The sequence below is a fragment of the Petaurus breviceps genome, unplaced genomic scaffold (genome assembly GCF_028583685.1).
Source record: "Petaurus breviceps papuanus isolate PSGF00001 unplaced genomic scaffold, PetGlider_PUasm1.0 37, whole genome shotgun sequence".
Classification (NCBI taxonomy): domain Eukaryota; kingdom Metazoa; phylum Chordata; class Mammalia; order Diprotodontia; family Petauridae; genus Petaurus; species Petaurus breviceps.
The window spans coordinates 21,592,382-21,607,386 of record NW_027186296.1 but is presented as its reverse complement, the minus strand read 5'-3'; the positions used below and the strand labels follow the sequence as shown (position 1 = coordinate 21,607,386).

General features: G+C 36.6%; 1 protein-coding gene across 15 annotated transcripts in view; it reads left to right on the top strand.

The window, feature by feature from the left end:
• ATOSA (atos homolog A) overlaps positions 1–15,005 on the top strand; it is a 130,731-nt gene that overhangs the window by 93,628 nt on the left and 22,098 nt on the right. For all 15 annotated transcript variants that reach the window (XR_011170249.1, XM_069098077.1, XM_069098081.1 and 12 more), the window contains 5 exons: positions 5,534–5,718; positions 7,086–7,288; positions 8,538–8,663; positions 11,206–13,048; positions 13,546–13,662. Coding sequence is in view for 14 of the 15 variants with exons in the window: in XM_069098077.1 (XP_068954178.1) it covers positions 5,534–5,718; positions 7,086–7,288; positions 8,538–8,663; positions 11,206–13,048; positions 13,546–13,662 (2,474 nt within the window). In the remaining variant the exon portion in view is untranslated. The remainder of the gene's footprint in view (positions 1–5,533; positions 5,719–7,085; positions 7,289–8,537; positions 8,664–11,205; positions 13,049–13,545; positions 13,663–15,005) is intronic.

The following is a 15,005-nucleotide window of genomic DNA, read 5'->3' as shown; positions in this document are numbered from 1 at the left end:
CTCCTTTGACCTCTGGAATATCATGTCCCAAGCCCTTTGATTCCTTAATGTAGAATTTGCTAGGTCTTGTGTTATCCTGATTGTGTTTCCACAATACTTAAATTGTTTCTTCCTGACTGCTTGTAACATTTTCTCCTTGACATGGGAACTCTGGAATTTGCTATAATATTGCTAGGAGTTTTCTTTTTGGGATCTTTTTCAAGAAGTGATCGGTGAATTCTTTCAATTTGTATTTTTCCCTCTGGTTCTAGAATATCAGGGCAATTTTGCTTGATAATTTCCTGAAAGATGGTGTCTAGACTCTTTTTTTGATGATGGCTTTCAGGTAGTCCAATAATTTTAAAATTATCTCTCCTGGATCTATTTTCCAATTCAGTGTTTTTTCCAGTGAGATATTTCACATTGCCTTCTATTTTTTCATTTGTTTGGATCTGTTTTATAGTATCTTGATTTCTCATAAAGTCATTAGCTTCCATTTGCTCCAATCTAATTTTGAAGGAGATATTCTCTTCAGTGAATTTTTGAAATTCTTTTTCCATCTGGCAGATTTGGCTTTTTAAGCTTCCCATTGACTTTTTGGGCCTATTTGCCATTTGAGTTAGTTTATTTTTTAAGGTGCTGTTTTCTTCAATGTATTTCTGGGTCTCCTTTAGCATTCTGTTGACTTGCTTTTCATGATTTTCCTGCATCATTCTCATTTCTCTTCCCAATTTTTCCTCTACTTCTCTTACTTGATTTTCAGAATCCTTCTTTAGTTCCTCCATGGCCTGTAACCAATTCATATTTTTCTTGGAGGCTTTTGATGCAGGAGTTCTGACTTCATTGTCTTCCTCCTGCTCTATGCCTTGGTCCTTTTTTTCCCCAAAAAAGAATTCTGTGGTCTGTTTGTGCTTCCTGTGCTTGCTCATATTGCCAGCCAATTACTTGACCCTTGAGCTCTTTGTCACGGTAGAACTCTGTTTCCAGAATGGAGAGAGGTTTGTCCCAAATTGCTGGGGTCTTCCCAGCTGCTGGAGCTATTAGGAGGGCACCCTCTCTACAGGCCCCACAAGCTCTTGCTCACTGGTCACACACCCCAGTACCACCACCACCACAAGCAGGTTAAAGCAAAAGCAATTACCCTCTGAATGGTCACTTGGTCCCCCTAAGATCTTCAGGGTGGGAGCTCCTGAGGCAGCCAGGCTGTGGCGGCTAGGCTGGCCTCCTGCCGCTTCTTGCCCCAGGGGCAGAGGCCAGACCATGCTCTTCATTCCCTCCCTCAACCCCCAACAAAGTTCCGCACTGACCTTTTACTTTGTCTTTGTGGGTTGAGAAGTCTGGAACCCGCCACAGCTACTGATGATGATTCATTCTCCTGAAGTTTGCTCCAGTGGCCACTGGTCAGGGCTGCCCAGGGGCTGGAACCATAGGGCTGCGCTTGGCTCCCAGCTTGGTGCGATAGACCTTTCCTGTCCATCTGCTGGGCTTCCTTCAGAAGGAGATTTGTTTCTCTCTGTCACTTTGTGGATTCTATAGCTCTAAAGTTTGTTTATTTGTCATTTTTAACCTGTATTGGAAGTGATTGGAGTGGGAGCTCCCACCAAGTTTGTGCTTCTACTTTGCCATTTTGGCTCTGCCCCTCACTTGCTTCTTGATGCACAAATATGTTCCTCAAAAAACTAATAGGATCATTTGGTACTTTGAGGACTTGCCACATTTTGTTGTGATCCACACAGTCAAAGGCTTTAGTACAGTTAATTAAGCATAGGTAGATGTTTTTCTAGAACTCCTGATCCTCTGTCTCTTTGAGCACCAAACTTTACTTGTGGTAGTTCTCAGTTCACATATTGCAGAAGCCTACTTTGCAGAATCTTAAGCACAACCTTGCTGGTGTGTAAAATGAGCATAGTTGTTCAATAATTTGAACGTTCTTTGGTATTACCCTTCTTTAGAATTGGGATGTAAATTGTTTTTTTCCAATACAGTAGTCGCTGTTGAATTTTCCAAATTTGATATAATGATGGGATTTCAAATAGCTCACCTGGAATGTCATCACCTTCACTAGTCTTATTGTTAGCTATGCTTCCAAAGACCCATTGACTACATTCTTCAGGTAGTATGGCTCTAGATCAGTAACCACATCCTCATGGTTATCAGTGATGTTAAAATCATTTTTGTATAGTTATTCTGTATATTATTGCAACCTCTTCTTAATCTCTTCTACTTCTGTTAAATTCCCTACCTTTTTTGTCTTTTATCATATTCATTTTTGCATCAAAGGTTCTCTTGATACCTCTAATTTTTTCAAGAGATTTCTTGTCTTTCCCATTCTATTGTTCTATTTCTCTTCATTTTTCATTTAGTAAAACCTTCTTATCTCTCCTTGCTATTCTCTGGAATTTTTCATTCAGTTGGTTATATTTTTCCCCTTTCTCCCTTACCTTTTGCTTTCCTTCTTTTCTCACCTATTTGTCAAACCTCATCAGATAGTTTTCTTGCTCTTCTTTTGGATATTTTTTGTTGGTGCCTCCCATACAGTATTGCAAATTTGTCCATAGTTCTTCAGATACTCTATCTACTAAATCTAATCCCTTAAATCTATTCATCACCTCCATTTCATCTTCATAAAGGGATGTTATTTAGATCATACCTGTATAGTCTGATGGTTTTCCCTTAATTAAATTGAAGTCCATGATGTTTGTGTGTAGAATCACCTTTTGGGTTGTCAAAAAAGAGTGCTAGGGGTGGCCAGGTGGCTCAGCAAGTAAGAGCACAGGCTCCAGTGTCGGGATGACCTGGGGATCAAATCTGGGCTCAGATACTCAGCACCACACCCAGAAATAACTGGCTGTGTAACCTTGAGCAAGTTACTTAACCCCGATTGCTTTAAAAATTAATTGATTAATTAAAAAAGTGCTGTGACCAGCAAGTTATCTTGACAAAACTATATTAGTCTCTGCCGTGCTTCATTTTTGTACTCTAAGGCCAAACTTCTCTATTATTTCCAGTTATCTTTTGCTCTCCTATGTCCTGTATGATAAATGTGGCTTCTTTTTATGGTGTTATTTCTAGAAAATTTTGTAGGTTATCATAGAATTGAGCAACTTTGACCTCTTCTGCATCAGTGTTTGGTTCCATAGACTTTTGTATTACTATGAGGTTGAATAGTTTGCTTTGTATTTGAGCATATAGCATTGTCACTTTTTAGATTATACCCCAATACTGTTTTTCTCCCCCCTTTTTGACTATGAGGGCTATTCTGTTTCTTATATATGTTTATACATATATTTATTTCTTAATAAAGATTCTTCCCCACAGTGTATATATAATGATCACTGAATTAAATTCACCGATTCCTGTCTATTTAAGTTTATTGACACCCAAGGTGTTAATGTTTACTTTCCATATCCTGTTTGACCACACCCAGATGACATTGGTTCATAGATCTTACATTCTAGGTTCCTATGCAATATTGATGTTTGCAGTATCTGACTTTTCTTTTACCACTAGACACATCCATAGTTGAGTTTCCTTTTGGCTTTAACCCAGCTGCTGCATTCTTTCTGAAGCTGTATCTAGTTGTTCTCTACTCTTCCCCAGTAATGTGTTGGATACCTTCCAACCCGAGGGGCTCATTTTCAGGTGTTACATCTTTTTTTTGGCAAAGATCCTGTAGTGGTTTGCTATTTCCTTCTCCAGTGGATCTCCTTTTTCTGAACTCTCAACACTATGACCTGTCCATCTTGAGTAATCCTGCACAGCATAGCTCATAGTTTTGTTGAGCTCTGTAAGCCCCTCCTGTCATAGCAAGACAGTGATTAAGTGGGTTGGGGGTGGGGCAGTTAATGTTATGATATATTAATATCACTTTTTCTTCATTTCCTCACTACTCACTCATTCCTTAACCCCTTACAACTTTTTTCAACTCAAGTAGTAGCAGCTAGTAGTAGAAGGGGTATATTTTACTTTATGTTGAGATATGGGTTCCAAATTGTCATATGACCTTGGGAAGGTAATTTTATTTCTTTAGACCATTGTTTCTGTGTAAGATTGGGGAATTGAATTATATGGCCTTTATGCTTGCTTCCATGTATAAAATTTTATGGTTCTGTTTAACCAATGATCAAATCCTTTTTTTTGTCTCAATCAGATTGTCTGAATTTCCCCCTGTTCTAATCCATCCTAAATATTACTGTGACATTAGTCTTTTTAAAATACAATTTTAATCAAATCACTCCCTTTCTTATAAATATTATGTAATTTCCCATGTCCAGCTTCTTGAGCCTAGAAAACACACTACAATCTAGTCCCAGTCTTAACTTCTCAGACTCCTGTGCCTTACTAATTGGTCTTGAGTTTCATCAGGTTCTATTCATTTCCTTCCAAACGTGTATTCCTGCCTCTGGGCCTCTGCTCTATTTCCTCTGCTTAGTGTCTCTCTCCTTTCTGCCTTATTCCTACCTATCATCCAAAGACCCAGATGTCATCTCCTCTAATTCAGAGTCTCAGCCCCCTCCACAGTATTCTTTAGACTTAGTTTGGCACTTGTTTTTTTATAATGCTTTATGCTGTTTGTTCATAGGAGAGTATACTTTAAGTGTGATAAAGAGATCTGAGAGGTTCTCTAATCCAACGGCTTTATTTTACAGAAAAGGAAACTATGGCTCACAGAGGTTAAGTGGAGAGTAATGGGACAAGGATTTAAACCCAGGTCCTCTGACTCCAAATCTAGTATTCTTTTCACTATATTCCTCTCTTTGTTACTTTTTTATGCGCAAATGTAGCCTCAACTTGATAGTGGTTGTGGGCAGAGATGATATCTTACACTTCTTTTACCTCTGTAGTACATAACACTATAGAAGTCTTTCCTTGTGTCCTCCTCCAACCTCCCCATGGTGCCTTCCCTCAGGGATTTCCTCCCACTTCCACTGTATGTGTCTTGAATGTTTATTATTGTTTGCATGCTGCCTCCCATATTAGAGTGTGAACTTTTTAAGTTCGAGGACCATTGTTCCCCCTTGTTTTGTATCCCTAAGTACTCATGTGGTGCTTGACATATGTAGCAAGCACTTAATAAGTCCTTGTTGATTGACTAAGTGATTTTCCATCTTTTTCGACTTATGAATATTTTTATTGTAGTGTCAGGTAACTTCAGTTACTACCTCAGAATTCCTGTGAGAAATATGCCTTCTGTACCTTAAAAAAACTTAATATTTGCCAAAATCCTGACATTTCTTGGATAATTTTGATGGTTTGAGAAAACCTGTGGTATATATCTGTACACACCATATATTCATAATAAGTAGATTACATAAAGTGTTTTTTTATTGAGGCACACAAAGAGTAACCATCTATAGGGTAACACATTAAATCAGTTGTAGACCTGGAACCTAGGTATCATGTTTTTCTTTCCTTTACTGGAAATAAGTATTATTCTTGAAATTTAAATACTACGTGCTATTAAAAGCATTTTGAGGACTAATACTCAAAAGATGATTTTTTTCTAAAAGATGTATTAATATAAAACTTTTTTTCTTATCTTTTTTTCATGCAGATACACTAGATGAATACTTTGAATATGATGCAGAGGAATTCTTGGTCTCCCTGGCCTTGTTAATTACAGAAGGCCGAACACCTGAATGTTCTGTAAAAGGTCGAACTGAAAGCTTTCATTGCCCTCCAGCACAGTCAAGTTATCCAGTAAAAGCAAAACATGAATGCAGTGATAAATTGGCCCAGGTATGACTATATAAATGTGTTATTACCTTGATTTTATACTGATCACCATTAACTATAGATCCAGTACAAATATCTCTTGATCCAGCTTGCTGTTCTCTGTAGGGAGAAAGGTTTATCACAAATTGTCTTTCTCTAGTGGTAAATCTGAGTCTGAATGACAAGAGGAAGACAAATGAGCTTATGCAACAGTTATAGGCCATAATCTGAGTATTTAAGGTAAAAATATGTTGATTTCTATTGCAGATTTACTTTTGCATTGTAATATATTATCTATTCTTCCATTTTATAGGATAAAGAACTATCTGTCATGATAATACATTACTTACCTATCATAAAGTTAGAGATTATCCATTTTAACTATTTTGTTTTATAGATGGCATTGAAACTCAGGTTAATAGACTTTTGTAAGGTGTCTCTTCTTGCCATGCTTTTCTTGAAGTATAGTAAAATGTTGTATAATATATTACATAAAAGATGAGGATAAAATTAATATGGGCAGGTGTTTAGTTAGTATGTGCTTTTAAGGTCAATTTCCCAGTATTTAAATGAGAATAGGGAAATCCGTGGCGGCTAGGTGGCGCAGTGAGTAAAGCGCCAGCCCCAAAGTCAGAAGGACCCGAGTTTGGTTCTGGCCTCAGACACTTAACACACACAAACTAGCCATGTAACCTTGGGCAAGTTACTTAACCCCAATTGCCCTCCAAAAGGCAAAAAAAGAATAGGGAAATCCCTAAGGAGTTTCTCTACAGTGAAGCACAGCACCTTTTCTGTAACTTATAACATTAGGGAGTTACTTAGAACACTGATAAGTTAGCTGACTTGCCCACAGTAGCCATTATGAATCAGAGACAGGTCTTGAACCCGGGGCTTCCTGGCTCCAAGGCCAGATTTTTAACTACTTTGCCATATTGCTTTTCGTAGTGTTTGGTTCATTTAAATATAATCTTAAATATTCTGAGCTTGGGTAAGACATGTAATATTCTATATAGCATTTTCATATCTTTAATAATTATTTGAATCAGTTATTCTATCCAGAGTTCTCAGTGAGGTACTTTGTGATAGCCTATGAAGAAAATCTGTATTTTTTCTGTGAGAGAAAAGTAACTTGCCATCCCTAGAAATTCTACCTAGTAATGTAACATGATAGAAATTTACTTTTCTCTTTGGAGATATGCAATTGTAATACCTGCTCCAGACTAGTGGTTTTGGGGGTTGGGATCCAATTTCTTTGTTAGATCAGGAAATATAAGTATTTTAGCCATCTGGTGCTATAGTTGAATCACCTTTCACATATATGTCTATAATATCTGATTTTTAAAAAATATTTTGCTTATATTCATGTTATTTAATTGTGTCATTTTATTAAGTGTCGTCAAGCCAGACGAACCAGGTCTGAGGTTATGTTGCTTTGGAAAAACAATCTTCCTGTTATGGTAGAAGTGATGCTACTTCCAGACTGCTGCTACAGTGATGATGGGCCTCACACAGAGGGGAATGATTTAAATGATCCTGCAATTAAACAAGATGCATTATTATTAGAACGGTGGATCTTGGAACCAGTTCCTCGGCAGTAAGTTATGGAGTTTGGTTTTCTGTGTTTTTTCTTCAATTGTTTGTTCTTGTTTCAAAAATTTTAAAGTAAAATATGTATGTGTGACAGACACACATTCACTTTTTTTTTTTTTTAAAGCAATCGGGGTTAAGTAACTTGCTGAAGGTTACACGGCCACTTATTTCTGGGTGTGGTGCTGAGTATCTGAGCCCAGATTTGATCCCCAGGTCATCCCAACACTGGAGCCGGTGCTCTTACTCGCTTTGCTACCTGGCTGCCCCACACACATTCACTTTTAATAATGAATTTATTTATTGCCATTGTTTAAGTAATAATTTTTTGGCAAGGTACTGCTACTTGCAATGGGTTGCAGAATACCAATTTAATTATAATTTTATTTTAGATTATACATGCAAAGAGGTATTGTCTGTGATTTTAAGCTCAAAGTCATAGACAGAGGAAAATGATTGAGTTTTATTTCTAAAACACAAAGACAAACAAACTCAACAGTACCCATCCTCAAGTAACTTAAAATCTGATGGGAGGCTACAATATAAGCCCAGAGAAGTAAATTTTAAGTGTTTACAAAGTTATACAAACAAATTTCTTAAAGAAATGGCATTTAACAAGTAGGGATCAGGAAAAGCCTTTTGTAGGAGGGGGAACCTGGGCTGTACTTTGAAGGAAGCTAGGCATCCTGAGGGAGATAGGGATACATTCCTCACAGGGGGCTGATCATCTATTTAAAAGCATGGAAAGAAGAAACAAAAGACTGTATACAGGAACCAGATAGCAGACCTGTTTGTTTATAGTATGGAGAGTGCATGCCAGGGAATTATATAAAATAAGACTACAATGGTAAGAGCCATATTTAGGAAATCTTTACATTCCAGACTGAAATTTGTATTTTATCATAGACGATAGTAGATAGAATAGAGACCAAGAGTAATAATGGGGTCAGTTCTATATTTTAGGAATATCAGTTTGGCAGCTCTATGGAGGATGGATAATAGAGCAAAGAGACTTGAAATAGTGGTATGGATAATGAGGCTATAGGATTTGAGCAAAGGTAGGAACTTTGAGAGGAGAGAAAGGGATAAATGTGAGAAATATTATCAAGGTACAATTGATAAGATTATACGCTTTGTTCTTGTTATTTGGAGAAATTTGATTCACTTTTCTTAAATTCAGCCTACATTTCTTAAATTCAGCATTTTGTTGTATGGTGTTTTTTAAGAGTTGATTTTTTTTTTCTTGCTGCATTTAGAAATGGGGATCGATTTATTGATGAGAAGACCCTTCTATTGGCTGTGCGGTCTTTTGTCTTTTTTTCTCAGTTAAGTGCTTGGCTGAGTGTTTCCCATGGTGCTATTCCACGAAATATCCTTTACAGGTATGTCACAGGTAGAAATAGACATCAGTTTAATTCCATTGGTTTATTACTGAATAACATTAACTTTTGTAAGTTTCTTTCTATTCTAAAGATTCTATTGTAAGGAAGATTTACCTGTTTTATATGGTCTCTGATATCCTTCAAAACAAGAGCTAGCACTTTAATAAAGTTTATATGTAATTTTTTTTGCAAACTAAATTTAGTATGAACCATTTGGTGGAAAACTTCCAAATGCAGGCTACTTTATAAGCTGCTGAAAAAAATGTTTATTTAACACCTTAGATAGTTGACTTGATACTTTAAAACCTTTTGTCTATAGACCTGAGTCCAAATATTGTTGAATCGTTTCAGTCCTGTCTGACTCTTCATGACCTCATTTGAGGTTTTCTTAGCAAAGATACTGAAGTAATTTGCCATTTCCTTCTCTAGCTCATTTACAGATGAGGAAACTGAGGCAGGCAGGATTAAGTGACTTCCCCAGGGTCACACGGCTAGGAAGTGTCTGAGGCCAGGTTTGAATTCAGGAAGATGAGTCTTCTGACTCCAGGGCCAGGACTCTATCCATCTAGATGTACTACCTAGCTGTCCCAAGTCCAGATAAACTTAGTAGTAAATAAAATGTTAATTATTCTCATAAATCTTCCCCCATCCCTAACACTCACTGCCCATCCTGTTTTTTATACTGTTTTATCAGAATGGCATGCTTTGCATCCCTAAAAGCAACAATAAATATTTATTTACTAGGTCTTTGACATTAGACATGTCAATTACTGGTCTTTATTTTGGTCTTTAGTTTCTATTTTTGTTAGAATAAATGAATTTAGTAATATAAAAGTATATGACATAATACCCAAATAATTAATATTTTGAAGTTGATAAGCAGACACGTAAAGCAGTATTGGGTGATTTGGGCTGAGATTTACCAAATTTAAGGGTGGAGATGGACCATGGATTAGATTTGAAAGTTGAAGAAAGCAAAAACTAAAAAGATAACAACAAGGTTTTGAACTTGGAAAAATGAATGAAAAATATAACCACTGAGACAAATAGTGAATTCAGGAAGATAAGTCAGGCAGGGGGGTTGGAAAAATATACTTAGGCACTTTTATAAAGATTATAATTGAAGCTGTGGTAGTGAATGTGGTGTTCAAAAGAGAGAGAAGAGGGCTAAAAACAGAGCTTTGGCGGTTCTTAATTTGGGTTCTATATACTTGTTTTATTTTATATTTTGATGACCATATTTTAATAACTTGGTTTTCTTTGTAATATTACATTTTTATTTTATGTATTTAGAAAACATTCTGAGAGGAGGTTTTTAGGCTTTACCAGACTTTTAGAGAGGGGTCTATGACACTAAAAAGATTAAGAATTCCTGTCTTAGGGGTACACCTGTACCTTAAATGGCTTAGAAAATATGGGGCACAAATAATAAATAATAAGCATTTATACAGAGCTTTAACATTTGCAAAACACTCTACAAATATTAACTCATTTGTTATTCACAACAACCTTGGGAGGTTGGTGCTGTTATCCCCTTTTTACAGATGAGGAAATTGAGGCAAAAATAAAGACTAAGTGATTTGCCATACAGCTAGGAAGTATCTAAGGTAGCAGTCAGACTCAAATTTTCCAAATATAGCACTCTGTCCATTGCAACTAGGTGGTGACCTAGCTGCCTAAAAAGAGTACTGTCTCCAGAGTGAGAAGGGTATGTATTCAAATTTTGACTCTACCTCTTACTACATGTGTGTGATCTTCACCTCTTCGTGTCTCAGTTTTCTTACCTATAAAATGAAGGTGTTAAAATAATAGACTGGATAATCTCAGCAGCTCCTTCTAACTACAAATTTATCATCCTACAAGCCTGTACAAAAGAAAGAGAAGATAGTGAAGGAGACCAAGGAGATCTAATATAAGAAGCCAGGGAAAAAAATGTAATTCTAGGAATGTAGGGGAAGTGATATATATCCAAAAAAAGAATGTTTGGTTAACCATATCAGATGTTGTAGGTAGATCAAAAGAAAATAAGAATTGAGAAAAGAGTATGACTTTTGAAATATCTGAGCATGTTTATAATACACTAGGAAAGAATTAATGGAAAAAGATAGATTGAAAGCATTGTAGGAATGAAAGAGCACTTTGTTAGCCAGAGGGAGATAAAAGTACTTTTTTTAATTGTTGAGGGATTAATTTTTGCAAAAAAAATAAGACATTTTTTCCTTGAAAGACAGTGGTGAAGCAGGTGTGAACAGATGTTAATAGTAGAAGTTTTAAGAAGTAGAAGAGGGAAATTAAGGGATATTTCAGTTGAATCACCTAGATTTCAGTGAAGGTAAAAGGCTAGCTCATCTAGGTAGACTAAAATGTTAGCATAAGGGGGAGATTGTTCGGTAGACAGAAATTAGTCTGTAGAGGAAGTCATAGAATTAAATGAACCCAGAGTATGCCTCTCTGATAATTGAAGCTTTATTGATACAAGATAACTAGAAGTATGCAACTTTTATGGATATTGATATAATGTTTATTATCTGTCTTGTTTCAGAATCAGTGCTGCTGATGTTGACTTACAGTGGAATTTTTCCCAGACTCCAACTGAGCATGTATTTCCTGTTCCCAATGTTTCTCACAATGTGGCCTTGAAAGTCAGTGTTCAGTCCTTGCCTAGACAATCCAGTTACCCAGTCTTGACCTGTAGTATTCATACTAACATCGACTTTTATGAGAAAAGAATTCAAGAACATGAATTGAAAACTCATCAACGTTGCAATTCCAAGGAAGTAGAGCAGTGCAATATGCGCAGTTCACATCTGTGTAGCAAACAAACTTGGACTGTAGTACCTGAAGGTTTGTTACGTGCAAAAAAATCTGTAACTCCAGAATTTAATACAGTTGTCAAAAATTTCAAACTCTATCCAGGTGTTGGTCATGATTCTGACCTTGGGACATCTCAATCAAGTATGCAGTGTTTTAATGCTACAGGAGATGCAAAATCATTTGAAACATCAGTGAGAACTTTAAAATCATTGTCCTGGGGTGATCCCAATGTTTCTAGTAGCCATAGTTCTTGGCAGCCTTCAGGAGAAACCAATCCTTTAATAGGCTCTTTAATTCAGGATCGACAAGAAGTTATTGCAAGGATTGCTCAGCATCTGATTGATTGTGATCCAACCACTTCACATGTTTCTGGGCGTCCATTCAACATGCAAGATTCCAGTTCACTTAACTCAAAAATTTTTCGGAGTTCATACGAAAATGAAAATTTATTAAAGAAAAATAAGGAAAACAATTCAGTTTCCTTTGTTAGCCCAGAATATACATCCTCAGAAAACACTGGTGAAGGGAAAACAAGGCTAAAACCAGAAAACTCTCCCCGTGATACTTATGTTTCCAGTAATTATTCTCGCCAATCTGTTGGTGAGACTAATCCTTTGATAGGGTCTCTACTTCAAGAACGACAAGAAGTTATTGCAAGGATTGCCCAGCACTTGATTCATTGTGACCCATCTGCATCACATATCCCCAGGCATTCATTCAACATGAATAACTCCAATTCTGTTCATTCAAAAGTTTTTCGAAGTTCATGTGAAGACAAAACTTTGTTGAAGAAAAGCAAAGAAAACTCCATTTCCTTCTCTAATAAAGATTTTTCCTTGTCAGGAGACAATAGTGAAGGAAAAAGTATAATAAACATTGATAAATCTTTTAGTTCTTTTAAATGCAGCGAATTAAAGACATCTTTGAAAACTCAAATCAGAAGAAATGCACATCAGAAAGATCCTAGTGAAACTGTCCAAAGTACATTTCAGCAAACACAAAATAAACCTACAAATGTATTGTCCTGTTTAAATGCATCTTATGGCAAAGAAATTAAATTAGAATCACCAGGCAGGTTGGAAAACACACTTTCGAGATGTCAACTTATGGATCAAGAATTTAGTAATGGAATTGATAAACAGTATTCAAATTCTAGCAATATTGATGAACAGATATGCAAAAATAAACTTAAGGAAAGAACAATAAAAAGTGAGACTAATCCAGATTCTTTTCATAGCCACCAATTAGATAATTCAAAGACATTTGACAGTTCAGTGAAAGCTCTTGTGTTGCCAGCATCCAATCATCTGCATGAATGTGAGCTCAGGTGCCCAAACAAAGATCCCCAAACCTCCAAGGCATGTGAGCAAAATACACAACTTGTTAGCATAGAAAACTGTCAAAAAAAGGACATTGAGACTTTCAAATGTAAAAGTAAGCCAGACCAGTTCAAAACAGAACAGGATGAGAATGAGGACCCAATTGATGAAGAAACTCAAAACTGTTCTCAAAGAAAAATTAGAGAAGACTGTTCTTCTAGGTGTGAACGACTGAAAAATACAGAGGTGTTGGTAGGTAATAACTTGGATTTCAAACCTAATTTTAAAATCTGACTGTTTTTGTTTAAAACATTGCAGCATGGCATATAGTGGCCAGAGAACTGGTCCTCAGAGTTAGAAAAATCTGGATTCAAATGCTACCTCTGACATATACCCAGGCATGTGACATTGGACAAGTCAACTAGTCTCCCAGTACCTGGACCACCAGAGCAGGTGCTGTACTACATTGACAAGAGGTCCTCATTGGGAGCTTCCTATCATCATTAAATCATATGTCCTATAAAAAAATCAAAAACAATATGACATAAAAAGTATAGTTTTAAATTTTCTTTTTATCTTATTTGTAGATTTTAGTAGTAGTAATTAATAGTAATTTCATAAATAATCTTTTCCATAAGGTAAATAGCTTATTTGGGTGAATAGTAGAGACCAGGTCAGGGAGTAAAACTGTGGTTAAAGACTCATTTTCTTGATACTGAGGTTTTTGACGTAGTATTCTTTCCTGACAGAGAAATATATCAGTGAAGCATTCAAGTGTTTGGAGAAAACATAATTTTCATTCATTAGATGGAACCTCAACCAAAGCCTTCCATCCTCAAACTGGATTACCTCTTCTTTCAAGTCCTGTAAGTACTATAGCTTATTATTCAGCATATAGACCAGATAACTTGAAATTTATTCAAATGTTCCCCTATACTTTGTCATTTGCAAAATGTTACTTCTTGCTTTTTTTTTTGGAGGGCAATTGGGGTTAAGTGACTTGCCCAAGGTCACACAGCTAGTTTTTGTGTTAAGTGTCTGAGGCCGGATTTGAACTCAGGGACTCCTGACTCCAGGGCCGGTGCTCTATTCACTGCACCACCTAGCCTCCCCTAAAATGTTACTTCTTTCAAATACAGACCAGATGTAACCAAAAAATTAAATTCTGTATGGAAGTGGAACATTTTAGGAAATTGTAGACTCAACTTTTACTAAAGTTAAGTATTTTAAGGATTACTTAAGTTTAGCCTACTCAGCAACATAAAAGACATACTCAGACCAGTATTAAACAATTTAGCTCCTTAAAGAAAGTGTCTAGGTTCCTAGAAAATGGGGAGTAGGACTATTAATCTTTAAACTTAAGTTTTAACACACAGACATATGTACACTCACATTTACCCACTAAGTCTTGCCTTCATGGTTCTTTTACAGAGGAGATAGAGATTTATATTGTGTATGTATACCAGGGTCATTGTGATAATAATGTTTTTTATTTTGCTTGAGTACTTGCTACTATTTTATCCTTTTGAGTTCTGTATGGTTGTATACTTTGGTTATGTTCGGGATGAAGTTTTTATAGAGGAGTTTCTACAGCAATAAAGTTCTGACATGTTAAAGGTCTTTCTATCCTTTGCATGTTTTTTAACTTTTATTACACCTTATCTGGCAGTCAGAATGGTCTACTGTTAAAGCTGGATAGCCATAGACAGTGTCATTCCACTCTCAAATATTTCCCCCCACCATCATGTGACTTTTCTCTCCTCTACTACTGCCCGTCACCCTCACCAAATATGTTGGATAAATGAACAGGTGCTCCTTTCCCCAGTCCCCCTACCTGTGTTTTGCTGGGGGCCCGGGCTTGGAAGGACTGTGGTTTCTCAGGGTTCCTTCCAAGGTGGGGAGGAAGTAGTTGCTATCCTAGGAATTCTCAATAAACTTGTATCGTCATGGGGGGACGTGGAGGGGGGGGTGTGAAGCGGCAAAAACTCAGCATAGCTCCTGCAGGTCCTGTGCTCACAAAAACTAATTATATGGGGACATCTTGAAAAGTTGGTCAGGCAGCCAGTATCCTGAGATCCTTCCATACAGAGACTGTTCACTCCTGTTGAAAAGAAATAAGCGATTTCATGGATTGCATTTTGCATCACCTTATATGAAAAGCAGCCTGACAGTGGAAAGAGCACCGGACTTGGAGTCAAGAGTTTTGTTC